Consider the following 26,141-nt stretch of genomic DNA (forward strand, 5'->3'; position numbering starts at 1 on the left):
TTCATGAGCTCTGTGCCAGCTGGGCTGTGGGCCAGGACTTTAGGTGCGTAGTCTCATTTATCATCCCAATGATTCTGTGAAGTCGGTATTACCCCTCGTTTTACAGAAAAAGAATCTGGGGTTCAGAGAGGTTAAGCAGCCTGCTCAAGGCCACACAGCTTTCCCAAAGAGAACCTGGAGGTCTCTGCCCACGAAACACCTGATCCATAGACCCCTGTACCGTGTAGCCTCCCATCACCCTGGCATTTCCACCTGTGTTGGCAAGTGGAATCCAAGAACACAGGAGACTGCGCACTAGAAGGTCATTTCTGATAGCCTCAGAGATAATCTCATTAAGCCCCAAGGCTCCAAAGCTAAGAGCACGGAAGGCACGGAAGGCACGTGTTCATTCTCACTCAGGCTATAACTTGGGTCTGCACTTCCCTGGTGCTTCTTGGCCAGCTCCTGCAATCCTCCCCTGCCCCCCAGATTCCCTGTGGATTTTAACTACAGGGTAAAATCAGCAACGTGGGCCAGAAGGAGTGGACGACCTTAGGGAGGGTTTTCATTTCTTTCAAGGAAGGGACTCCCATGAATTCTGAAGTTGCCAGCCCCTGCTTCCCCCCTACCCGCCATGGCTGGGTAGCCTCATGCCCCCCCCCCCGTCCCCCTGGGCCCCAGGTCGTTGTGTTCAGGGCACATGATGCCAAAAAAGCAGTGCCCATCCCGGTCCCGGGCCATGTCCTGGGCTGCACCAGAAGGCTTGAAGAAAGGCAGACCTACGTTCCATTCTTGTTACCGTGCTGGGCACTTAGGTGGGGCTCAAGAGGACATGTGGAGGGAGGCCGGAGGGGATGGCTGAGTGGTGGGCAGGGGGAGAGTGGGTGAGGATAGCCTTCATGGTGCTGGAGCGTCAGGACCCAGGGGCTAGAGAGAAGGAGTGGCTGAAGGCTCGCTGGGCCCCTGTGGTCAGGACGGCAGGGTTGTGCGGATGCAGCAGGATGTGGGCGTGCTTCTGGTTAAAGGACTCAAGCCTGGGGGCCAGAGGATTTTGTTATTGTTTGTTTTCATTTTGTTGGGTGACCAGGAACTAATCCCTTCCCCATCTCCCGGCCTCAGTTTCCTTACCCGTAAACGCGATCGCACTCCTGTTCTGCCTACTTCCCAAGGCTGTTCTTAAAGCATCTAGTACAAGGACCAGAAAGCAGTTTAGGAAAGCCCCTGCAAGGCTCTGTATGGAACCAGAGCTTCATTATCGAGTTAGAACATTGCTTAGTGACTTGCAATTAGCCGGTAATAAGCTGCACTCCCAATTTTATCACACGCAGGTATTAATTCTCTCTGCTGGCTCCGTGGCGTGAGCACCGAGCATTGTCATCAAGAGGTGGATCTTCGTATGCTTCGACCTCCACTGGCACGCACCTGCTTTGTGCCTGCAGGCAAGTCTCTCGGGGCCTCTGTTTACCCACCGTAAAATGGGGACGTCATACCAGCCTGCCTGGGTTGCGAGGGCCACAGCCAGGCTTGGGCGACTGGTTAGAGTCCGTAGATGATCTAGCATGTGTTTGCTGGGCGTCCGCTGTGTGGCAGGCGCTGTGCTGGGCACTGGGGGTAGAACGGTGAACACTTCAGAGCTCCCAACTGCCAGAAAGACAGACCCAAGGTCTAATTCCCAGTCGATCCCCGAGGAGGGCCCGTGGGGCTGAGGTCTTCAGGTCCCCTGGAAGTTCCCAGGGAGAAGAAGTGGGGTTGGGTGATGTGAGGGGGGGGGAGCACCGTGCATTTGTCCTGGGAACAGCAGGGAGCGCCGTGAGGAGGGTGGAGAGTAGGGGAGAGGCTGGAGCAGCGCCTTCTTCATGGTCTTCCTCAGAGCAGTGGGCAGGATCGGAGGGTTGCAAGCCCAGAGGGACCATGTTTGCACGCTTCTGTTTTGGAACCAGCCCTGGGGTGCAGTGGGATGAACAGATTGGAGGGACCTCAGAGCTTCCCGGGAGAGGCCGTTGCAGGGGCCGTGAGTGGATACAGAGGTGGGGCGGGTTCTGGTGAGATTAAGGAGTCGATGATGGATTGTTTATGGGGTGTAAGGGAGAGGGAAAGGTCCAGAATGACGGTAGGTTCTGGCTTACGCACCTGGGCAAGAGATGGACCAAACTAGGGAGGGGTGGGTTTGGAGGGTGGCGATGTTGTGAGGTCACTTTGGGACTCCTTGCTTTGGTTGAGGATGATTTCGCCTGTGGGTGGCGTTGGTGTGCCAGGAGGGGGTACAGCACAAGCAAAGGCAGGGAGGAGGGTTGGTAAGGCCTGGAGGGCAGGGGGCAAGGAGATGCTCGGGAGGCTGTCTTCTCTGGTGTTAGGCGGCTGCCCCTAAGATGGGTTTGGGGTTATCCAGGGGCCGTGGGGCGTGCCTGGCAGCGGCAGCCACCTGGCACTGATGGGTTGATGGCGGTGCTGCCTGGGTTAATGACCAGGGAGGGAGGGTGAGTGAGTGACAGGCCCGTCAGGGGAGCCCGCCCCTCGCACAATGGCCCACATGGTTACCAGAGCTGGCAGGGAGGGGCCTCATTAGGGTTTGGCTCTGCTCCATGTTGGGCTGGGGGCTGCCAGTAGAGCCTGGCCGCCCAGATGTGGGTAGAGGCAGGCAGTGGGGAAGGAGGAGTGAGTTGACTGCTGGGATGAGGGCACCTGGTTCTAGCCCCTGGCTTTGCCAGATACTCACAAGCTGACCTTGAGAAAAGCTGTCCATTCACTCACTCATGTTCCAGGCCCGCAGCTCTGCGCGTTGCAGGCGTGACCTCATGGAATCGTGGCAGCAGCCCTGGGGGATGGCTCCCCTTCTTATCCCTGTTTTACAGATGATCAAACAGGCTTAGAGCCAGGAAGCCTCCAAGGTCACAGAGCTAGCAAGAGGTGGGGCTGGGATTGGAACCCAGGTCTACACTGACTCAGGATCCATTTTCCTCTCCTACACGGCTCGTTTCCAAACCTGGCTGCTCGTCAGAATTGCCTGGAGGGCTTTTTAGACAGTACAGAGGCCAGAGTTTCCGTTTTCTTTTTGTTTCCTGATTCAGAACCCCTGGATCCTCTGTAGGGCCAGTGTGAGGGGTCACATATATGGCGGGGGTGGGGGGGGCCCAGACCCTGAGCCTGCCCCTCCACCCCTGCACCTGCCTCTCCCTCTTGGTTCGCTCTGCTCTGGGTACACAGCCTTGCTGTTCTCAGGGAAAGCCCAGCTGGTTCCCACCTTGCCCTTTGCACTTGCCCTTCCAGAAGACTCTGCTGCCAGCTCTTCCTGTGGCTCGCTCCTGCCCTTCTCTTCCTTCGGTCTCTTGTTCGAATGTTACCTTCTCACAGAGACCTTCCTTGCCAACCCCAAACCCTCCTCTCCAACCCACTACTCTCTGACCCACAGATTCTCGACCTGGGCCACATGTCCCAATCACCTGGGACTCTTTACAGTTGCTAAGGCCCAGAGACTGATTCTGTTGGTCTGGGTGAACCTCAGGCATCAGAAAAAGGAGCCTGGCATGTGGATCGCCACTCCATCCCACCCTTCTGGGTCTTGTCCATACCTCTGTCCACGTTTGGTTTATTGCCCTGTGTTTCTGTTGAGAGTGGAGCAAGGACTTGGCCTATCTTGTACCTTGCCTTGTTCCCAACACCTCGGCAAGCTCCCAGCGGGGTAGCTCAGCAGTGCCTATCGAATGAGTGAATGGGATGAGGGAAGCTTGGGAAAAGGTAGCTTGCCCTCTGATAAGTCCTGGGGACAACAGGAGAAATTCAGCTCATCAGTCAATCCCCCACCGCCAGTGCTGCCGACAAAATCCCACAGTAGCTACAGGCCCAGCTTGGGGTGAGGACAGTGGGTGGGGTGGCAGGGATTGCTGCAGCCTCCCTAAGATGTTGGGTTGCAGGATGGCAGACAGGACAGAAGTCAGAGCCGGAAGCATCCGGTCTGAGCTCCCATTGTACCATGGGCACCAAGGCCTGGTCAGGGAGGGAGCCTCAGCCCAGGCCATGCCCTAGAGGGTAGAGGCTGCAGAAAAAGCTCCTAGAAGGTGGAAGCTGCTGGAGGCCTCCTTCCAGGCTTAGCATGCTGTGTGACTTTGGCCACGCCTCTGACCTTCTCTGGACTTCAGTCTCCTCAATCCGTCCTTCGGCCCAGATGGTCCCGATCCCCGACGTTGGGAGTCCCTGCAAGTCCTTCCCTGGGCAGCCAGACCCGCAGAGGGCCTACAAGGGGTTAAGCTCCTCCTGCTGACTCTCAGTCTGCACAGAGACAAACCCCCTCCTTCTGACAAACACTTGTAGGAAATCAGGCCGGGCGCTTCCTGCCCAGGCGAGGCGGCCTCAGCCGCAGCAGGGGCGGGGAGAGGTGGGGAGCGATGCTTGTCTGTGAGCCGCGGCTCGGGCTGGCAGAGCGGCCTGGAGGCGGGCCAGGGCGCCATGGAGTCAGGGGGCTCCCCAGGTTTGGAACAAAGACCTCACAGGCAGGTCCCCTGAGCCTGGGCCCGCAGGATGGTGGTGGAGCCCGAGAGAGGTAAGGGCGTGAGGCGGGCGGGGAGGCCGCCTTCCCTCTGGACTGGCCAGTCACAGACTCTCTGGGACGGTCAGGGCAGCTGGACCAGCCCAGCCAGGAAGTTACAGCTGTGGCAGCTGTTACTACTTCTCTCGCAGCTTAGGGAGTCTGGCCCCCGGGGCAGGGGTGGATTTTCGGGGCATTTCCTCAAGCTTCCGGGCGCTGGATCCCAGTCCAAGCTCTGATTCTGAGCTCTGTGGACCTGGACACGCGCTGGTCCCTCTCTGTGCCTGAGGCGTCCTCATCAGCACATGGAGAGCTGGTCCTCGGGCTGCTAAGGGGTCTCAAAGATGATGCTCGGATGAGGGGCAGGCCAGGAGGCAGCAGGGGGTCCCCCACTAGAGAGCAGGCCGCCTCTGCTGCATGTAAGGACCCCAAGGGGAGCAGACAGCCAGCTCTTCGGGCCAGTGGGGCTAGAGTCCGCAGCAGCCTGGGCACCTTTCCTCTTTCTCCTCGGCCTCTGATGTTGGGAGACAGCTGGGGGCGGGAGGGGTACATCCGGAGAGGGGAGCGCCTGGGGCTTCCTCCAGGGACTAATTTTTGGCGGGAACCCCTTGAGAACAGGAGGTCTGTGCCCAGCCAGCTGCTCCGGGAGGGCAGCCGAGTTTGGGGCTCTGAGCTCAGCCTTTCTGGAGGGGCCCAGTCACTTGCTGCGGGGAATCTCCCTTCCCCTTCCTCGCGTCCTCCCCATACGTCTGATGGACTTGGTTTCAGTGTCATGGTCCCCGGGTTTGAATCCCCCAGCTGCACTTCCTGTCCCCAAGGTCTTGTGAGAGCCAGCCAGCCACCTCTCTAGGAGATGTCAGGGTTGAGGTGGGAGCCGGGAGGGGGGGCCCCTGCATAGCCCCGGCTGGATTGGGAGGGGCATCATAAGGCTTGGGGAGGCAAAGCTAGGCTGCATGGCTGCAGTTGGCATGGGACAACCTGAGAGACTGAGCCACAAAGACAAGGGTCCTCCTTTTTAGAGTAGCTGAGGGGGGCAGAGAAGCCCTGTGTGTGTGTGGTGGGGGCAGACCCACTTGGGAACCAGAGAAAGAGATCAGAAGGGGCTCGTAGTCCCTTGAGAGAGCTGGGGGCAGGGCCAGTGGGGGGAGAGGGGGAGAGGAGAGGAGCCATACAAGAGGAGGGAGTGGTCGGTGCTTCCCAGTGAGGCTGGTTTCTCCAAGGCAGGCAGGGACCCTGACCCTGACAGCCCAGCGCCTGAGGGGATTTAGTGCTCACAGGGTTTTTTTGGGTTCAGCCCCCAGTTCCTATGGCTAGGGCCTTCACCCTGCAGCTGTCATGAAGGCTGACTGGAGCAACCCAGCCTTTGACTGCCATTCGAGAACCCCTGCCTATAGCTATCTGTGAAGTTCCATTCATCCTTTCAGACCTCTGTGCCTTTGCCTATGCTGTTCCCTCTGCCTGGAATGCCCTTCCCCATTCGTTGCCCAGCTGAATGCTTCCTTCATATAACCCTCGTTACTGTTACCCACCACCCCGAGTAGAAACTTTGGGATGCTTTGGCCCGTTTCAGGATTCCTCATGTCTTCAAGAGTGCTTGGCACACAGCAGAAGGTCATGGGTTTTTTTAAAGTTAATTTGTACCCACTGGGTGTTCAGTATACATCTTCGTGACTCTGTGGTGGGCCCTCAGGATGGAGGAGGGAGGTGTGAAGCTGTCGCCCTCAGGAGCCATGGTCAACCGGGAACCTCAAAGTTCATTCGGCTCCCCCCCGCCCCCCAGCCCACACTCGAGGGGCAGTAACTCCTTGCAGAAGCCAGAGCAGGGGGTGCTTTCCCCACCTTGCAGTGCGGGGACTTTCAGCACAGCCGTGGACGAAGAAGCAAGAGCTCCAGGCCTGGAACCTCGTCTCCACGCACCCGGCGACTTCTCTTTCTCGGCCGCCCGGCGAGGCCGTGTCCTCATCCCGGCCTGAGGTGGCCGTGTGATTGGCACCCGAGTGTGTGTGCTGACTGACCCACGGGCTGGCAGGCTGGGGCCGGGCTCCGTGGCACCGAGGGCCATGGCTTGCCCGGAAGCCAGCGGCCTTGCTCTGGAGAGGCTCGCAGGTGTCGGGGCCTGGGGAGCATGCGCACAACTCCAGCTCAAGACCGCAGCTGCCTCTGCCTCGCCCTGGGTTTCAGCGAGGACTGAGTCATCCCAGGAGACAGGATGTTCCTCTTTGCGCACCCAGGGGTCCCTGTGATTGGGCAGCCGGCTTTGCGGCAGGGCTCGAAAAAAGCCCTTTAAAAAGTCAAAAAACCACATGCCGCCCCAGCCCCTTCCTCAGTGGGGATTTCAGGAAGAGAAAAGCAGTGGCCCTTGTTAGCACGTCCCACACCTCCCCAAGCAGCAGGGCCCAGAAGGCCTCGCCGCCCCAAAGGGTGGGCCTCACCTGGGGTGTTCGCTAAATGCAGATTCCTGGGCCCTATCCCAGGGCCACTGAGTCTGGCTCTCTCCGGGTTGACCTAGGAATCTCAAGAACCCTCAAGCTATAAAGGCCCCTGGCGGGGATTCCCGAGAGGGGTGCAGGCCGTCAGAGGGTATGGGAAGCAAGGATTAGAGCTTCCCCTTAAAAGATTTATTTAATGTTGCATCTTTTAAAAAAACTTTGGGGGGATATATTTTTCCGAATACGTGTATTTTCTCTAATACATCAGCGTGAAGGTGCACATACGTAAAGGTATCAGGCTATCTGGAGAGAGAGAGCGTGCGAGCAAATACATGTTTCTGATGAGTGTTGTGACAGAAAATTGGAGATTACTGGCCCAAATGAATAGTTTCAGGTCTTGCTCTGTCACTAAGCAGCTGGGAGCTTATGGCCAAGTCACTGTTCCATGCCAGGCTTCAGTTTTCTCTTCTGAAAAATACTTTTCCTGTGACCCGCTTCCCCGTGTGGGGTGAGGGCAGATGGAGAACGCGCAGACGGGCACGGAGCGGGCACAGCGTCTGGGGTGGGGGTGGGGAGGCCCACAGGGTGATCTGGAGGCAGTTCTGGGGGTGGGGGAGAGGAAGATGGGACACAGGAGAGGGGATGAGGCCCCCCGAGGCCTGCTGCGGGCACAGGGGCTGCAGCCAGAGACCGTGCAGTGTGGTTCCCTCCCTGTCCCTACTCCAGCCCTTGAGAAGGCTGCAGGCTTTCTTGTGATGCGCTGTTCCCCGGGGAACTTTCTGTCCAGAAATAGTTGCCTGCTGACTTTTCTCAACCGTATAAATCAAGGCTCTGACCAAACCGCAAGTGCTCGCGAGGCTGCAGGGACGCAGACCTGTCTGTCCTCCAGGGAGGCCTAGGATTATAGACACCGTCTCTCCACAGCATGGGGGGAAGAGCTCGGGGCCTAGGCTCTGAGGTGACCTGTCACCCCAGCCTTGTCTTGCCCGATGGGTGGCTTTGGGCATGGGCCTGCTACTGTCTGGGCCTCAGTTTTCCCACCTGCAGAGTCAGGCTTTTGTATGAGCTAACCCGGAGCTGCTAGGGGTGTGGGGGGGGGCGGGGGGGGGGACCATGCCGCTGCTCTGTCAGCTGGGTGCTTGGGGACTGTTGGCCGAAGCACGGGGCTGGGAAAGAAAGGCAAGGGGAGATGAGAGAGAGAGAAAGAAAGGAGGGAAAGGAGGGGACGATAGAAGGAAGATAGAAGGAAGACTCCCTCTTCTGGCTCCCTCTCCCGAAGCAGTCAGAAACTTCTAAGCAGCAGCTCTGGTGTGCTGTCCTGAGCGTGGGATGCACGGAACGGACCTGAGAGGCCCTCCTGCCTCTGGTCACCACCACCTCTCCTTGCCCACGCTCTGCTCTCGGAGCCCCCAGGCCCTGCCCCAACCCCACAGCTGTCGGGGACACGACTGCCCTGTTGCCCCTTCTTACCTCCATGGTGCCTGGGGTGCCCCTGCCTGGACTTGCTCTCTCTCTCTTTTTTTTTAATTTAGGTGAAATTCACATACCATAAAATTAACAATTTCAAAAAGGGACATTTATTTAGTAGATGTGTAGTGTTGTACAACCGCCGCCTGTATCCCGTTCCGAAACATTTGCATGGCCCTGAAAGGGAACCTCATGGCCGTGGAGCAGTCTCTTCCCATTCCGCCCGCCCCCAGCCCCTGGGAAGTGCGTCTGCTTTCCATCTCAATGGATTTCCCTATTCTGGGTATTTCGTAGAAATGGAATCCTACTGTATGTGACCTTCTGTGCCTCACCTAATGTTGTTCAGATTCATCCTTGTGGTGGCGAGTGCCAGCCCTTCTCTCCTTTCGATGGCCGAGCACTGTGACGTTGGACGTGTACCCCACAGTGTTTATCCACTCACCCGTCGATCGACATTTGGGCCGTTTCCCCCTTTGAGCTGTTGCGAATAGTGCTGCTCTGAACGTGCGTGTACGTGTATTGGTTTGAGTTCCTGTTTTTAATTATTTGGAGTACTGGAATGTTCTTTTCACCCCCCCCCCAAGTCTGCATTCTTACCGAGGGGGGTCAGGGAAGGTTCCCAGAGGAAGTGGCTCCTGGACTAAGCCTTGCCTGCTTCCTAGGCCTGCCGTGTCCCCCCCCAGTCCCCCTGTGCTTCCCTGTCGTGCTCCCCTTGATTGGTAGTCGCTGACTGTTTGCTCCCTCCTGGGCTCTCTGTGTCCTGGCACCCACGCCTGGAGCCTGGGACACAGTGACCGTCGCTCACACACACGGAACTCTTGCCGGGGCTGGCCTCCGCCTCCTAACGCTGTATCGCAAGTAATTTACACAAGTCTTGAAGGAGAGAGGAATTATTTTCCTGGTTTTGCTATAGAGATCGAAGGTGCTGTGACTCGCCCCAGGTCACACAGCTTCAAGCGGTGGGAGCCAGGAGCAGCCCTGGGGCTGTCTGATTCCAGCGCTCCTGTTGGTAACCTGCTTGGAAGCTGGGAGGGGACTGGAGGAGTGATGCTGTCCCTTGATTGTGTCCACCACAGGCGGCAGGCAGGATGGCCGGTACTGAGAGAAGCTAGCGGTGACTCACGTGCCCATGGTGGCAGCTCTGTCTCCTGAAGATGAAGTGGCCCAGGTGAAGCGCAGGCTAGGCCCGATGGCCAGCTCCAGGACGGAGGTGCGCTGGGCCGAGCTGGGCCCGGGAAGGGGACCCCAGCGGCGGCGCTGGGCCTGGCCTGAAGAGGAAAAGGATGCCGAGCGGAGTGGCGGGAAAGAGGGGGCCTTTCCCAGTGCCACCAGCCCCGAGCTCCTGGAGGACTTTCGGCTGGCCCAGCAGCACCTTCAACCGCTGGAGTGGGACCCGGACCCGCAGGCTGATGAACGCCAGGATTCCGAATCGGGAGAGTCTGTGGGAGTGGGTGAGACTGACCCCCCAACCCCACCCCACAGGGGACTGAACATCCCACCTTCTGGTGGGAGGTGGGGGAGTGGAAGGTGTTTTAGTGATTTTTTAAAATTAAAATCCGTAAAGCCTATAATTTAAAAATTTAAATGATGTGAATTACATAAGTAGTAATGTTCATTGCAGAGAAATCAGCAAATTTAAGCAAAAAGAGAAAAATTACTTACTATCCAGATAACTGCTCTTTTCCATATGTAAATATGCAAATGTAATATGCATATGGAACAGCACTCTGAAACCATAGGGTAACCTGCTTTTTGTAACTTGATAGACACGCACACGTTCCCAGCTCGTCATATATCCCGCCACAAGTCATTCCTAATGCATGCAAAGCAATTCCAGGGGGTGGATATTCTGTAATTTGGGGGCCAATCTCTTGCTATTATAAATAATGCAGAGATGAATATCATTAGTACATCTTTGCACGTGTGATTTGATAATAACCTTGGTCATTTAAACTGCTTGGTCCCAGGGTTATGCCCATTTTTAAGATTTTCTAAAAATCCCAATTAGCAATGACAATGCTGCCATGCCTTATTTTCTAAAATGAGTGTTTCCTTTGCATGGAGACCAGCTCAGACTAAATTCCGAGTTTTGCTGAGAAGTCCCTTGTCTCTGAATTTTGGTTTGCCCATCTGTGAAATGGGAGCAGTAATACCACTGAGAATAGCACGATAACGTGGTGTCGGTTGCACTTACAACATGAACGAAACGCCCCGACTTCGGGTTCTGTGAATCAGGCAGGCCCCCGTGGATGGTGGAGAAGGCATTAGGCTGGTAGCAGACTGTGCCATGACCCAAAGTTCTTTATGCCAGGTCTGCTTAAAGTGGGGCTCCCACTCAGGAGCCACTTCCAGCCCGTCAGGGAGAGGTGACTGGCATACAGTGGGAGGAGAGGGCAAAGGCATCCCTTCCTAAGGTCACATGGTAACCCCTGGCTATGACATAATAGCCGCTGCCAATGTCCTTTGCCCTTACTGTGTGCCAGGCTCAGGGCTGAGCAGGGCACAGGCTGTGTCTCCTTCCCTCCTCACCATCTTCTGCCAGGTAGAAGAGACTAGCCTCCAGTCCAAGTAAGTGTTGCCAAAGAGGTCAGCAACTGGCCCATGGGCCCCAGGAAGGGATCAGAGGGGCCAAGATTGAACCCAAGGCTCCCTGGCTCCAAAGCCTGCTTTCCTCACCTTGCTGCATGACCCCCAGCCGCAGAGACTAACTCACCAGCATGGCTGGGACCTTGGTCCTAAGTCCAGGATTACTGTGAGCCACTGCACGGTCTTTGGCAAGTTACTTAACCTCTCTGGGCTTCACGTGTGCTGCTGTAAACAAGGGAGACTTGCCGTAGGAGTTGGAGGATGTAGAGGTGACAGGGGAAAGGCCATGGGGGAGCAGAGGGTGATACAAGGGTGATGACAAAGGTGTATCTCCCAGAGCGGAGAGTCTGTGTTTGATGGTCCCACACGTGTCTCATGAAACTTTGGATCTACCCCAGAGGCTGACATAGGTTCTAGGACAAAGTAGGTGCTCAATAAACATTGACTGCATGGATGATACACGGACGCATGCATGAATGGGTGGGTGGGTGGATAGGGGGATGGATGGGTGAGTGGGTGGGTGGATAGGTGGACGGATAGATGGATGGGCAGATGGATAGATGGATGGCTAGGTGGGTGAGTGGGTGGGTGGATGGGTGGATAGATAGAGGAAGGGAGAAAGGGGTGGATGGTTGCATAGATGGAGGAAGGGGGACAGGGGTGGATGGTTGCATAGATGAATGAGTGGGTGATGGATAGGTGAGGGGGTGGTGAATAGGTGGACGGATAGATGGATGGGCGGATGGATAGATGGATGGCTAGGTGGGTGAGTGGTGATTGAGAGATGAGTGGGTGGTAGACAGGTGGATGGATAGATGATTGAAAGGATGGATGGTTGAATCAATAGGGAATGGGTGATGGATGGGTAAGTGGTTGGAAGGATAGTGAATGGATGGGTAAATGGATATTTTTTGACCATATTGTCCTCCCTCCTTCCCTTCTTTCCTTCTTTCCATTCAGTCAACAAATATTGAGCACTTCCTCTGCAAATACAAATACTCTGCCCCCATGGAGATTTCAGTGTAGTGGGGGAGAAAAATACTAATGAAACGATCATGTAAACAAATGGAAAACAGGAGCTATGATAAGTGTATTAAGAGGTATTCGGTCCTATGAAAACCAATAAAAGGGAGAATCTGACCTAGTTAGGAGATCTGAGATTTCCCTGATGAGGTCAAGGTTGAGCTAATGTCTGAAGGACAGTTAGGAGTTAACTAGGCAAAGGGAGGGAGAGAGGACCCTGGCAGAGAGATCAGTGTGGGCAAAGGCCCTGTGGTTGGAGCAATGTGGCATGGCTAGAGCAGGGAGAGACTGAGGGGGACCATAGGAAAGAGATGGATTAGGAGAGCTAATGGGGTCTGGAGACAGGGATCTTAGGACCATACTCTGTCCAGGGAACAGGAAGGTATTGCTGAGTCTTCAGGCGGAGGATGAGGGGTGAGGATTAAGGAGATCATTAGGTGGCTACTGCAGTGGTCCGGGAAAGAGAGAATGTTGGCTAGAGCAAAGGTAGGTATTAAGAGCACTAGGTCAGTTTGAGAGCTCTGTAGGAGGTGATCGTGACAGGATCAGGGGGCAGAATGGATTATGGGGATTGGGTGGGGGTGGGGGGTGGGGGGTAGATGGTCAAGGTGCTGACCAAGCTTCTGGCTTGTGCAACTGGATGGGACGGTGTTCCCATTTGCTGAGACAGGAAATACTGAGGGGACAGCCAGGTTTGAGGACCAGGTTGGAGGACTCGAGACAACTAGAGGAGGTGCAAGGTAAGTACTTGGCCATACAGGGGCGATCACTGGGATTCTTGCCATCACTACAGAATGAGGAAATGAAAGCCCAGAGGGGTGAAATGACTCAGGTCACAGTGAGTCCAGACCTGGTATATCCTGAGCCATGACCTGTCTTTCCAGAGTTTGAAGTGGAGGATGTGGACAGCCCAGAAAATTCCAACTTGCCCCTCAACTGGCTCCCCCAGCAGGATCCTCACCTGGCCATGACTGAAGAGGAGCCGGATGAAGCCCTTGGAGGTCCTAAGGTGGAGGAAGCTGGAGAGAGTGCCCCAAGATTGGAGTATGAGACTGGTCTCAGCTCAGGGGGCAATGGAAACACCAACCCCATGGCTCTAGGGTGGAGTCAGGACACAGGCTGGGTGTCCTCTGGCAAACAAGCCAATGGAGACAAGCTTCCAGAACATTCTGAGGACAACCCAACTGTTGACCTCAGCTCTGTAAGATCCTGGAGCAGTGGGACCATGAGCCTCGACCACCCCAATGACAGCCTTGATTCTACCTGGGAAGGAGAAATGGATGTCTCCCAGCCCGTTGCCCTGGCAGAAACATTACCACAGAGCTCCAGTCACCACCTCCTAACCCCAAACACCAGAACTGGAGGAAGTGTTGCTCTGGCAACCCCCACGGAATTCCAGGACTCCTCAGCACCCCAGGCCCAGAGCCTCCAGTGTCCGGCAGATAAGTGGAAAGAAAGTACCAGCCTTTCCCACCCTCAGTTGGGGGACCAAGCCTGGAAACGGACACGGACATCACCTAAACCACTCCCTTCTCGATTCACCGGCTCCATCAGCCCCCCGAATCCACCTAGGCCAGGCCGCCAAGACAGGCTGCCACCCAAGCAGGGAGCCACTCTGGCTGGCCACTCATCTTCTGATGCCTCCAAGTACGGGCGGGGGCAGCTGAACTACCCACTCCCTGATTTCTCCAAGGTGGGACCCCGGGTGAGGTTCCCCAAAGATGAGAGCTACCACCCCCCCAAGGCCAGGAGCCACAGCAGGCAGCCTCGGGGCCCTGCCAGGCCGCTGATCTTCAAATCGCCTGCTGAGATTGTACAGGAAGTGCTGTTAAGCAGCGGAGAAACCTGCCCGGCCCGGGACCCACCTCCTACACACCCCATCACCAGGGTACCCCAAGAATTTCAGACGCCTGAGCAAGCCACCAAGCTGGTCCATCAGCTCCAGGTAAGCTGGACCCATGTCTATAGGCATGTCACCAAGGCACCTGTTGGCCCAGAGTTCGAGGCAGTTTGGGTAGGAAGTCTTAAGACTGGGCCAGGAATCCCCTGCTGGTAGAGCGAGGGTTGTCCCCGAGCTGGGAACATAGCCCTAAACCCTTTGCCCAAAAAGAGCAGTGCTTACACTCACGGCCCAAGGAGAATCCGCGTGTTTGTTTTTAACTTCTGCTGGGAGAAATTCAAAACATACAGAAGACAGAAAACGGTATAATGAACCCCCGTGTACCTGCCACCCAGCCCCCAGCAACCTTTTTCACCTATGGCCTCATCTCTTCCCCCACTCACCGTACTGGAATGTTTTGAAGCAAATTGCAGGCCTCAAATCATCTTACCCAGAAATATTTTAGTGTGTATGTCTAAAGATAAGGACTCGCTCCGAAACGTCACGATCCCATTAACATACCTAAAAGCCAACACCAATTCCTTAATATTCTCCGTATCCAGTCCATGTTCAGATCTCCCCTGTGTCTCATAAATGGCTTGTTTATTTCAGTTGGTTTGAATCACGTCCAAACACAGCTCATCTATTGCATGTGATCCATGTCCCTTTCAAGTCTCCCCCATCCCACCCCTATTTTTTTCAGATCTCTTTCTTCCTTTTAGTTTATTTGTTAAGGAAACCAGCCCTGTGCTGGAGGGTCTCCCACATTCTGGAGTTTGCTCACACACCATCTCATATCTCTTCCTATGTTCTACCGTCCTCTCCTTGTCCTGTATGTTGTCAGTCTGGAGCTCGAAGCTTTTTGGGTTGCAACCATCTGTTTATTTCCCCTCCAGACCACCCACTCCATGCGGGTAGGGATTTTTTTTTTTTTTTTTTTTTTTTGGCAAGAGCATGTCACGGGTGGTTCGTTGAGGAGGCACGGGATGCTTGCTCGTCTCTCATTGGTGATGTCAGTGGCCACCGATGGCCGTGGCCTTGATCCAGTCCTCCCTTTGGGGGTGACAAAGCGGTAGTGTCCTAATGCGATCATTCCTTCTGCATTTACTTGCTGGAAATCTTCTATAAAGTAAAACTTTCCCTCATCGACTATTTGGTGACCAAGGTCTTGTTCATGTGGGAAGCACAGGAGAAATGCTTGAGTCTGTCCTTCTAATTACCAGTCTGCAGAGCACTGTTCCCCGACATCCTTCAAAGGCGGCAGGTGCCGTCTGTTTTTGCCTTTGTCCTGTCGTGACTTGTTGGATGAAGCTGTTCAGTTTTGTTTAGGGCAAGTAGAGACTCTGAGTACATGTGATTGTGATTTCCGAGTCTTCTATGGGACCCTTGGATGATTCATTCCATCTGCCATTAAAAAAACCCACGTAGGAACACATGGTCCTCCAGCGCTGGGAGGAGAGCAGTGGGGCAGACGGATGTGGGCCTCAGCCCACAGAGCCGACAGACGCACAGGGAATTAGGACGGATGAGCAGACAGGTGCAGTCCTCTGTGACAGGGGTCATGCATCAAGGTAAACCAGCCCAGAGGCCCTCATCCCTGATGTACTGTCAGCGACGTTAGCAGGCTGTCCTGCCGCCTCTCCCACTCAGAATTTGGCCACGGGGGGCGTGGTTTGCACGCGAGCCTGAGGGGGTCTGCTCAGCTCCCACCTCTGAGCTCTTACACTCTGAGGAACCCTTTGGGGGGTGGGCTCCCGTGAGGGGTCTCACGGTGAGGGGCGTGGGCGCATGACCGTGCTGCTCTCCCTCTCCTGCAGGAGGACTACCACAGGCTCCTCACCAAGTACGCGGAGGCCGAGAACACCATTGACCAGCTGCGCCTTGGGGCCAAGGTACCGGCTGGGGCAGGGTGGAGGTGGGGGCCTGGCCCCTGCAAGATGACACTGCCCCGCAGTCTTTGCTCCTGCCTCCTGAGACTCCAGGGATACAAGAACCCAATCCTCAGTCTACCCCGGGGTCCCTCTCTGGCCCCGGGCATTGACCTTGCCCCTCTGCGCTCCATCTCCTTTATCACTGATGAGCTGTGATGTCCTTGAATCCAGGATTTTCACCAGAGCAGCTCTGGAGTCAGACCAGTTGGGCTCTGCTCCTGGCTCCATTGCTGACCAGCCGTGTGACCCCAAGCAAGTTTCTTGGGCTCTCTGACCCTCAAGGGAGTAGCACAGAGTTTCTGCTCAGCTCCTGGTGCTTATTTCCTGGGCCTGATCCTTCCCGAATGTCTCATGCACAGCCTCCCCCCTCACCCCCTGACTGAATGTCCAGTATGTAGCAGAGGGAGTGAGGAGGGGGAAACCCATCCACACCCATCCTGCTCAGCCCCCACCCTGACTGAGGAGGAGTCTGTGAATTCTCACTTGAGACCTTCCCCTTTCTGGGGGTGAGGCAGGAAGTGGGGCCTGTTGCAGCCCCTCGTGGCTTCCTGCTTCCCCTCCCCCGCTCTTGCCCCATCAGGCCACAGTGGAGGAGGGGGTAGGAGCTGAGGTGCAGAGATGCAGACCTTCCCTCTCCCTTGCCTGCTCTCTCAGGGCCCCCGCCTGGCCTGTCCCTGTCATGTTCCAGGACCCCTCCCCAGCCACAGGCTGCCCTCAAGCCTCCAGAGGCACTTCTGTGAAGTGTCTCCGAGGCAGCCCTGATAAGAAAACGGAGGAGGTCCTGTTCTGGAAGCAGTTGTCCTATGTTCCCACGCCCATCAGGACGCAGGCTGGTCCCTTCCATCCTGGCCTCCTAGGGCCCGTCGGCAAAAAGGGTTAATCAGACCTTCCTCCTGGGAGCCAGTGGGTTCCCTCTGATGTCTTAAGGCTCCCTTTAGCTCTCTGAGCTAAGGAACCAGAGTCAGGGTGGAAGGGCAGGGGAAGGTGGGGAGGACCTAGGTGGGGCTTGGTGAGGCTTCCCCCCTGGGGGAACCATGCCCACATGGCTGCAAGCTCCTAGAAGCTCCAGGGAGAAAGGAACTGGCCATTAAATCCAAACTCTCAGCTCCCCCATCTAACAAATTGGAAACTGGGTCCTTAGGAGGGGCAGAGGCTGCCAGAGTTCAAGGTCAGGGGCAAAGCCTTGGAGCACCTCCTCCCTCCCTCTTCTCCTTGCTTCCTCCTCTACTCACTTTAGAGAGTGAGTCAGTATATGGAAAGCACTTACCAGGGCTTGGCAAATACTTCCGAAGAGATGGGGACTATTTTTCTTTTGAATATTATTAATATGAAGGTGTTTATTGGGTGCCCAAGCTGGTGTGGGCAGGGACGGACACCATGGGAGCACAGCTGTGGTGCCTCCTGTCATGGGTGCTCCCCCAACCCAGTGGGGACCCGAAGTCTCCCCACGGGCGGTCACCTTGTCCTGCCTGATGACCCAGACTCACCTCTGGTGTGTGAGAGGAGCATAGGAGGGAAAGTGGGAGAGGCTGGGAATGGTTCAGTACCAGCTCACCCACTCTCACTACTTTATGGAAAAATGACTCCTTAGTTTGGGGGTTCTCCTCAAGAGAAGGGTGAGCACAGGTCAGCTAGACTCTTCCAGAAGCAGGATGATTCTCCCCTGGTCCCCAGTCTCACAGCTGCCCTGGTGGGGCTTACCGTCCTGGTGGGCTGAAGAGGACACGGAGCCCCATTGGGGAGGTGATGGCACGGTCCCACGGGGCCTGGGGGGTTCCGGCTTCCCGCTGGACTCTTCACCCTGTCCCCAGCTCTAGAGACTGTACCCTGAAGACTCAGGAGACCCCAGTGCGGCTTCCTGCTCAGAGCCCTTGCCGGGGAGGCCAGTTCATGGAGGCAGAAGTGTTACTGCTCCCTCAGACTAAGCCAGCGCAAGTGGACTCCCCAGGGACCTGCTGAGCTCACCCACTTCCCCCCCCCCACTCTGCTCAGAGCTCAAGGGGAGGGGTCGACCCATGTGGGAGAGAGCCAGGCTAGGGCGTTGCCCTCAGGACACCCAGGCCAGCCCAGTAGTGGGTGGGCAGCAATGGGCAGGGACCCGAGAGAAAGGAACTGGCATGTACTGAGTGGTAAAAAGGCCCCAGGCTAAGTATTACTAGGGTGAGCAGGATTTGGGCTCTGGTGCTGGGCATGTGGCAGAGGCACAGGGACAAGGCAGAAGGACAATGTTATAGTGACAATAACAGCAGTGATAGTGATGTTTACTGAACACTTTCCTGAGTTATTTACCGCTGGGGAAACCGAGGCATGGGGAAGCTAAGAAATTTGCCCATCGCTCAGCAAGCAGGTACCAGAGCTGGGGTTTGAGCCCAGCAGTCTGGCTCATAAGCCCACTATTAACCTCACCATCTCTAGCAGAACCAGACTAGGCAATGGTGGGTCCTGCAGCTGGGGAGGCTGGCGGGGAGTCCCAAGGCCTGGCCTGGGGGTGCCCCTGGAACCAGACTGGGGGTAGGGGCAGGGAGCCAGGGCTGCTCAGGAGTCCCTGCCAGGCTCTCTTCTCTCCCCCAGCTCAGCGCCAGAGTTGATGGTGATCTCACTGATTTGCTGCCTTGCTGTCACCTCCCCCCAGCTGCTGTCCCTGGGCTCAGCTGCAGGGGCATCTGGAGGGGCTGAGGAGACCAGAAGCTACCCCAGAAAGGGGGGGGGGGCACATAAACCTGCCTTTCCTCAAATGTGTGTTCTGCTGACCACTCCTTGGTCCAGGAGCCCCTGATGGAGGTGGGAGGCGGGGTGGGGGGGAGCATGGAGGTTAGTCTTCAGAGGAGTTGGGGGAAACATTTCCTATTCTCTCCACTCTCCCCCTCCTCGCCCCATTCATAAAGCCCATTAGCATTTTAAAGGCTGTGAGCAACCCATCTGTGCAAAGACTAGTCAGTTACTTAACCCCCTGTTTCCCACACTTGCTGGTCTACTGTTCACTGATTAACCCCGCTGAGGGAGCTAATCTAGCCTCCGGGAGCTCCACAGGACACCCTGGCTTAAAAGGAGCACCCTGGGGTACTGGAGTGGGTGCTGGCTGTGTCCAGACACAGATCCTGAGAGGGCGGGGCCTAAGCAGCTTCAAATTACCCACACTCACCCCAGTTCCCCCTTCCCAGGCCTCTACAAGGAATTTTGGCCCCTCTGCTGAAACAGTTCCCATTCCTGTTGCTCCCCAGGTTGGGCCTTGGTGGGCTGGGTGTGAGGCTGGGGGAGGGGCAGGGTGGGGCAGGGGACACATGCTGGAGGGCTGGGTCTTCCCCAGATTTGGGTCACCATGGGAGGAAAGGGGTGCTAGTGGGAAAGCCCCCACAGGCGGGTCTGAGCAGATGGCAGAGAGGATTATTAAAATCCAGCTATGTTCTCATCAGAGGCCGCATCTGAAGGAGGGGGAGGCACTGGGGGCCAGGCCATGCTGGGCCATTGTCCCTCACTTTGGAGTAAATTTTTCTACCACAGCCAGGACGTGAAGAGCAGCTTAAGCAGGGAGAGGCTGCCCGCCTGGGGGCTAGGGAGCTCTGTCTATCAGGCATGCCCTAAACTGCCAAGGTCAGGACCTTGGGGCAGCAGGGAGCAGTAAGATAAGCTGCCTGACCAGCTGGGGGACACTGAGGCACTACAGGGGAATAGCTTTTCCAGGGACCTGCCTCCACGATGGCCGCATAAATGACAATGGTGATAATGGTGATGTGATGATGATGGAGAGAACGATGATGATGGTGATGGTGATAATGATAGTGATGGTGATGATGGTGATGGTGATGATGGTGATGATGGTGATGGTGATGGTGATGGTGATGATGGTGATGGTGATGGTGATGGTGATGATGGTGATGGTGATGGTGATGATGGTGATGATGGTGATGGTGATGGTGATGATGGTGATGGTGATGGTGATGATGGTGATGGTGATGGTGATGATGGTGATGGTGATGATGGTGGTGATGGTGATGGTGATGATGGTGGTGATGGTGATGGTGATGATGGTGATGATGGTGATGGTGATGATGGTGATGATGGTGATGATGGTGATGGTGATGATGGTGATGGTGGTGATGGTGATGATGATGGTGATGATGGTGATGGTGATGATGGTGATGATGATGATGATGATGGTGATGGTGATGATGGTGATGATGATGATGGTGATGGTGATGATGGTGGTGATGGTGATGGTGATGATGGTGATGATGGTGATGGTGATGATGGTGATGATGGTGATGGTGATGATGGTGATGGTGGTGATGGTGATGGTGGTGATGATGGTGATGGTGATGATGGTGATGATGGTGATGGTGTTGGTGTTGGTGATGATGGTGATGGTGATGGTGATGGTGATGATGGTGGTGATGGTGATGGTGGTGATAATGGTGATGGCAGTGATGGTGATGGTGTTAATGGTGATGGTGATAATGATGATGGTATTGATGGTGATGGTGATGATGGTGATTGTGGTGATGGTGATGATGGTGATGATGGCGATGGTGATGATGGTGATTTTGGTGATGGTGATGATGGTGATGATGGCGATGGTGATGATGGTGATGATGGCAATGGTGGTGATGGTGATGATGGTGATGGTGGTGATGGTGATGGTGATAATGGAGATGGTGATGATGGTAATGGTGATGTGTAAAGATGGCAACAGCAATAATAATGGGGATGATGAATACGAGGGTGGTGGCTTCTGTTTATTGAGCACTCACTTTGTGCACAGAGAAGTTAGTTAAATCCCCTGTTCTAGGACTCAAAAGTGGCCCGCGGTAAAGCCCACTGGTGAACATTTTCAGCTTTGTGGGCCATACAGGTGCTGCGGTAATGACTCAACGCCGCCGTGCTTGCATGAAAGACCGCAGACAATGCACAAGCAAGCATAGCTGTGTCCACTAGAACAGTATTGACAAAAACAGACCGTAGTTGGCCAAGCCCTGCGCTGGCCCACCATCCCTACACCAGTCTCCTCTACTCTTGGGCTTCACATGGTCGTCCTTGGCCATGAGCCTGATTCCAGACTTCTCCCTCACACCCTGGGCTGTTTACCACTTGAAATCCACCCTCAAATGATGGAGACCCGCTACAGCTGAGAGATTAGTTTGTTCCCTTGTTGGTTTCCTCACTCATTCAAACAGCCATCAATTGCTGTTATTATCAATGGGATAATTATGATTGAAATGTTTTTATTAATAATAAATACTATATGATTATAATTATACTTGCTGTATGTTAAACACATTAATTATAATTGTGGTTACATTATAAATTATGATAACAAATATTATTAAAAATGATTAATATGGAAAACCATAGTCTTTAGGGTCACAACAGGGTTATAATCTCAGCCCAAGGATTTATAACTGGAGATTTTGAGTGAGTGACTTAACCAAAGTCTTAGTTTCCTCTTCTGTAAAATGGGGATGATAGTCCCTGCCCTGCTTCCCCTTCAGGACTGCCAGAAAGAGAGGATGAAAGGGCCTGTAAGTCCTTGGCCTGATGTTTGGCCCCCACCCAAGGGCTCCACTAAAGGTGGTATTAATTCTTACAAGCCATGTTTGTTGAGTGCCTAAGTGATGGTGTGAATGAAGGGGAGGCCTGTTGGGGGTTCGCCCCAAGCCTGACTTGGCTGTGCTCATGCCTCCCCTCCCGGACAGGTGAACCTGTACTCGGACCCGCCCCAGCCCAGCCACAGCATCCACACAGGGATGGTGCCCCAGGGGACCAAGGTCTTGTCCTTCACCATCCCACAGCCCCACTCTGTGGTGCGGTGGTCAGGCTCTGCTGAAACCCCACAGACCTCTGGGGCCTCAGGTGAGTCTGGGAGAAGAAATGGGACTGCAGGGCCTTTTGCCTGTGATTCCACTCCAGGGGCACTTGGTTCCCCTTGGGTGACACTGGCTTCAGGCCAGGGGAGGGAGGGAGATGAGGCCCTTCTCTGGGACCTTCGACGTGAAGAAGGCAGATGGAGATGGGGACAGCGTCTTGCCTAGAGCCAGAGCAGGCTGGAGAAGGCCCTAGCTCTGCGCTTGGCAGTTGGGTGACCTCAGGCACATTACAGAACAGAGAGGACTGTCACTATGGAGCCCACGTGGGGCCCAGGCTCTGCGCCAAGGCTTGCCATGTGCGATCCCAGTTAATCCCCACATCAGCTCCACTGAAAGTCAAGGAGAGGCGAGGACATGCTGAATGTCACATGCCACAAGGGAAGGGGGAGGGTGGGGATTTGAACCCACGACTTTCTGAGTTAAAGCCTGAAACACTGACTGGGAAACCAGAGGCCTGTCTTGGCCCCAGCTGTGCGTTCTAGGGCAGATCCAGACCTCGTTCTCCCCCATACCGGGGGCCGACATCACCCAGCCCGCATCCTGGGGCCCCTGTGAAGACAGTGTGATCGCCATGTGACAGTTGTAGCTTGATGATGGCGGGTGTGGTTCTGAGGTTCGGTGCTAATCCCTCAGCCCCAGGAAGGACAGTCCTTGGCCCCAGTGTTGAGTGGTTGTGCATTCCAGGGTGGCCATCAGCTCAAGGAGACCTGAGCCCCTCCTTGTCTGCCCCAGCGTGGCTTCTGGAGAACCCAGGCATCGCCCAGGACCAGCCCTCCGCAGAGCGGACCCAGGAGTTGGCCTCTCAGGCCAGCCGGTTCCTGGACAAGGTGAGGGGAAGCCCAGCTTTGCCCAGGGGACACACAACTCACCTGGAGAAAGTGGAGCCTGTGCCTGCTTGAGGGAGACGCTCTCCGCAAGGCTTACTTTTTCCTCCCTGCTGAACAAAACTTGGCCATCTCGAAAACAGGAGCCTCTGCCCCGTGTAGAGGCCGCTCGGTCTAGAGCCGCCTCCTTGTCACTCGGCACTGGGTTTCACTCCCTTTTTTGACATCGGGTCTCATCCAACTCCCTCCAGCTATGCTTGAAAGTATCTCCTGGGTCACCTCCCCAGGGGAGACTCTCAGCCCTTCCAGGATTCAGGAAGGATAACAGAACCTCCCCTCTACCTGTTCCTCTTCAGGATAAATCACCCCACTTTCTTAGTTCATTCATTACAGACATCCATTCTCAGTCACTTCTCAAAGGGCCTTTATATTTTCACCAAACAGTCCAAGTCACTGTGAGTTGTTTGCAGGTCTATTTATAGCTATACCCTTGGCCTTCTGCCAAAAGCGCTTTAAAGCTGCTGAGAAAATCCTTGCATTATAACCACCTTCTAAAGACGGAAGTAAGGAAACTGGGGGGCAAAGGGGAAGTAAGGGTAGAAAAAACTAGAGTGAACTAGTATGAAATGAATAAACAAAATGTCCTATTGGATGCTGAACGCTTTGAGCTTCCTAGCTGCCAGTGCAACAAGGGAAATGAAACAGGTACATATATTACTGTGTCCATAAAAAAATTCCTTCAGAGTAATACCATTATTTATTTATTTATTTATTTATTTATGGTAACAGTTTTACTGAGATAGAATTCACATGTCATCCAATTTACTCCTTTAAAGTTACTGCTTCAGTGGGTCTTACTATATTCACAGTCATCCCCACAGTCGGCCTTGGAACATTTTCATCACCCAATAAGAGACTCCATCCCCATGAAGGGGTCGCTCCTCATTGCCTCTGTCTCAGTCCCTGGCAGCCACTCGCCTACTTTCTGTCTCCACGGGTTTGCCCCTTCTGGACATTTCACTTAGAGTCCTCTAATACTCGTCCTTTTGCGTGTGGCTTCTCTCCGGGAGCAGACTGTCTTCACGCAGGTATCGTAGTAACATGAACAAGCACTTTATCCTGTGTAATCCCCACCAGTCTGAGTCCCGTCACAGAGGGATGTGGCTTCTTGTCCTGTGTGTTACAAAGCAAAGCCAAGGTCATCACCATGAGCAGGAGCTGGGGCACAGCTGACCCCTGATGACCCCGAGCTGTGTTGTTTGCACAAGAGCCACAGGTCATGTGGCCCCTGAGTACTTGCCATGTGGCCAGTCCAAACTGGGACGTTCTGTCAGCGGGAAACACGCTGGGTCGCAAAGACTTAATGCAACCACAGAATATAAAATAGCTCATTCATAATTTTTACATTGATTACATGTCAAAATAATAGTTTAGGGTCACAAAATGTATTATTAAAATTAGTTCACCTGTTCCTTTTTTACATTTTAAATACGGCTACTAGGAAATTTTATTTTATAGAAAATTTTAAATTGCATATGTAACTTGCATTACATTTCTATTATTTATATATATATACACATATATATATGTTATGGAATCTCATTGTATTATATAAATTTTGATATTCTGTTTTGGCACTAACCTAGAGCTTTCCTAGAAATCCCAGAAAGCCCCAAATCACCTTTGCCCTGTTTTTCGTAGTTAAAAGTTTTTTTGTGAAGGTCATAGATGCACGTGGTAAAGACCCTCACATAGTACAAAGGGCATATTCATGGAAAAGTCGGTTTTCCCTCACTTGCCCTTCTGTTTCATGCAAAAATGTTCAACACACACACATGGTCACGTAAGTATGTGTGCTACGTTGTACCTTGACTTTTTTAATATCCTAAAGTTGACTATTTTTGGGTAGGCAATGGATTCACTTCGTTCAAAGATCAAAAGACATATGTAATTGAAAGGCTTCCTCCCCTCCCTGTCTCCCACCGCGCCCTCCACCCAGTTCTCTGCCCCAGAAGCAATGAATGGTTCAGTTTCTTGCATCCTTCTAGAAGGCATTTATAATATACAGGCAAACGTATTTATATTTTTCCTTTTTTATTCCCTCGATATTTTGTACAGACGGTAGCATCTTATAAAGACTGGCCTGTCCGTGGACTTGACACTGGAAAGTAGGTCTTCCTTTATTCAGGAGCACGTGCACATGCCGCTTCCTCCTCTTGGTGGCTGCGTACTGTTCCACGGACAAGCTTTTAGATTGTTTCCCACTGCCCCCAGCTATGCTGCAGTGAGCACTCCTGTCTCGTAGGCCTTCGTGCACACGAGGGAGTGTGCTTTGCTCTCAGTGAATTCTGGGAGGCTTTACTTTGATAGTTCCAAAGTTGCCAATGCTGAGGCCCGGGATGGAGCCAATTTCTGGCACCCGCCTTTCCGTGCTTGGCAGAAAACCTACATCCTGAGGCGGGACCCAGTTCCTGCTGCCAAAGCGTGAATGTGACTGAGTGTGAGGGGCCTGAGGGACCCATCTTCCAGGGTCTGGATTCATGGAGCATGTTTCCTTTCCCCTCCCAACGTCCAGGTGGAGTCCTTCGCAGGACTGATGCAGGCTGGACAGCTGACGCCCCAGGACCAGCTCAAGGTACTGCCCACTGCAGGAGATGCCCTTGGAGCTGCCAGACGACGGCTCTGTCTCCCACAGCGGAGTCTCTGAAGCCTCGTCTGCCGCAAGACAGGCCAGAGAATCCCAGACACACTGTCTCCTTTGAGAGCAAACAGCCCCTGCTTAGCCTGCCATGGTCACGGTCATGATATCACAGGATTGCCACTCCTTAGGCACTGACGGTGGTGTGCCAGGCCCCGTAGCAAGCCTCTCATGCACACGGTTTCATTTTCTCGTAGAAAGCCGGTAAGGCAGTTACAGTCGTCACCCCCATTTAACTGGAATGGAATGGGGAAGCCCAGACAGGGAACGTGAAGGCCACACAGCTGGTAGGCAGCAGAGCCCAGATCCAGGTCTGTCTGATTCCCAGTTCCTGGGTGGTCCCACTGGCCTGCAGTGCTTCCCATGGACTATCCTGCTTCTCGGCCGCCAGAAGAAGACTTTCTCTTTTCTTTACTCTTCTTTATGATACAAGTAATTGCCCAATATTTGAAAACCAAGGGGAAAACGGGGGGAGACTTAATCTAACCATTATTGGCTTACTTCCTTTTGAACTTTGGTATTTCTAGGTAAACTGTAGCCCTATATAAAATCTAGATTTCTGCTGCCTCAGCCAGGACCCTGGGAAGGAGCAGGTGGAGCTCTCAAAGCTGGGAGTGAGGGGTCAACGAAGGGGCTGGTAGAAGGGCTGTGGGCAGGATCCGGGCATGTGACAACGAACTGGGAAGCCCAGACACTGACTGTTCTCTCCCATGGGGGCAGGACAGATCCCATGGGAAGCCAGCAGGTGGGGTGTCCAGCTGTCAAGGGAGGCACAGAACAGGGTGGGGAGAAGAGCTCAGTGGGTGGGGTGGAGAGGGGCAAATGCAACACACTTGGTTTGTAAAAAAATACTTTATTTTCACTATGTCATGACTCTGTTCCTAATCACTGTGTTAACATGTAGACATCATCCTTTTTCTAATTGCAAAATGCGTGCTATGT

General features: G+C 54.3%; 1 protein-coding gene across 4 annotated transcripts in view; it reads left to right on the forward strand.

The window, feature by feature from the left end:
• Positions 1-26,141, forward strand: part of AKNA (AT-hook transcription factor) — a 52,890-nt gene that overhangs the window by 5,069 nt on the left and 21,680 nt on the right. Inside the window, exons 2-8 of one of the 4 annotated variants that reach the window (XM_045791094.2) lie at positions 1,308-1,418; positions 9,474-9,848; positions 12,891-13,951; positions 15,703-15,777; positions 21,507-21,663; positions 22,362-22,504; positions 25,077-25,136. In XM_045791094.2, coding sequence (XP_045647050.2) covers positions 9,527-9,848; positions 12,891-13,951; positions 15,703-15,777; positions 21,507-21,663; positions 22,362-22,504; positions 25,077-25,136 — 1,818 coding nt within the window. In that variant the 5' untranslated portion in view covers positions 1,308-1,418; positions 9,474-9,526. Of the gene's footprint in view, positions 1-956; positions 1,419-4,308; positions 4,517-9,473; positions 9,849-12,890; positions 13,952-15,702; positions 15,778-21,506; positions 21,664-22,361; positions 22,505-25,076; positions 25,137-26,141 lie in introns of those variants that run through there. The other 3 variants (XM_087869432.1, XM_045791093.2, XM_045791095.2) reach the window with 3 other exon arrangements.

Source organism: Ursus americanus, chromosome 18 (assembly GCF_024610735.1).
Source record: "Ursus americanus isolate L20-20 chromosome 18, mUrsAme1.1.p, whole genome shotgun sequence".
In the NCBI taxonomy this organism is placed as follows: Eukaryota; Metazoa; Chordata; class Mammalia; order Carnivora; family Ursidae; genus Ursus; species Ursus americanus.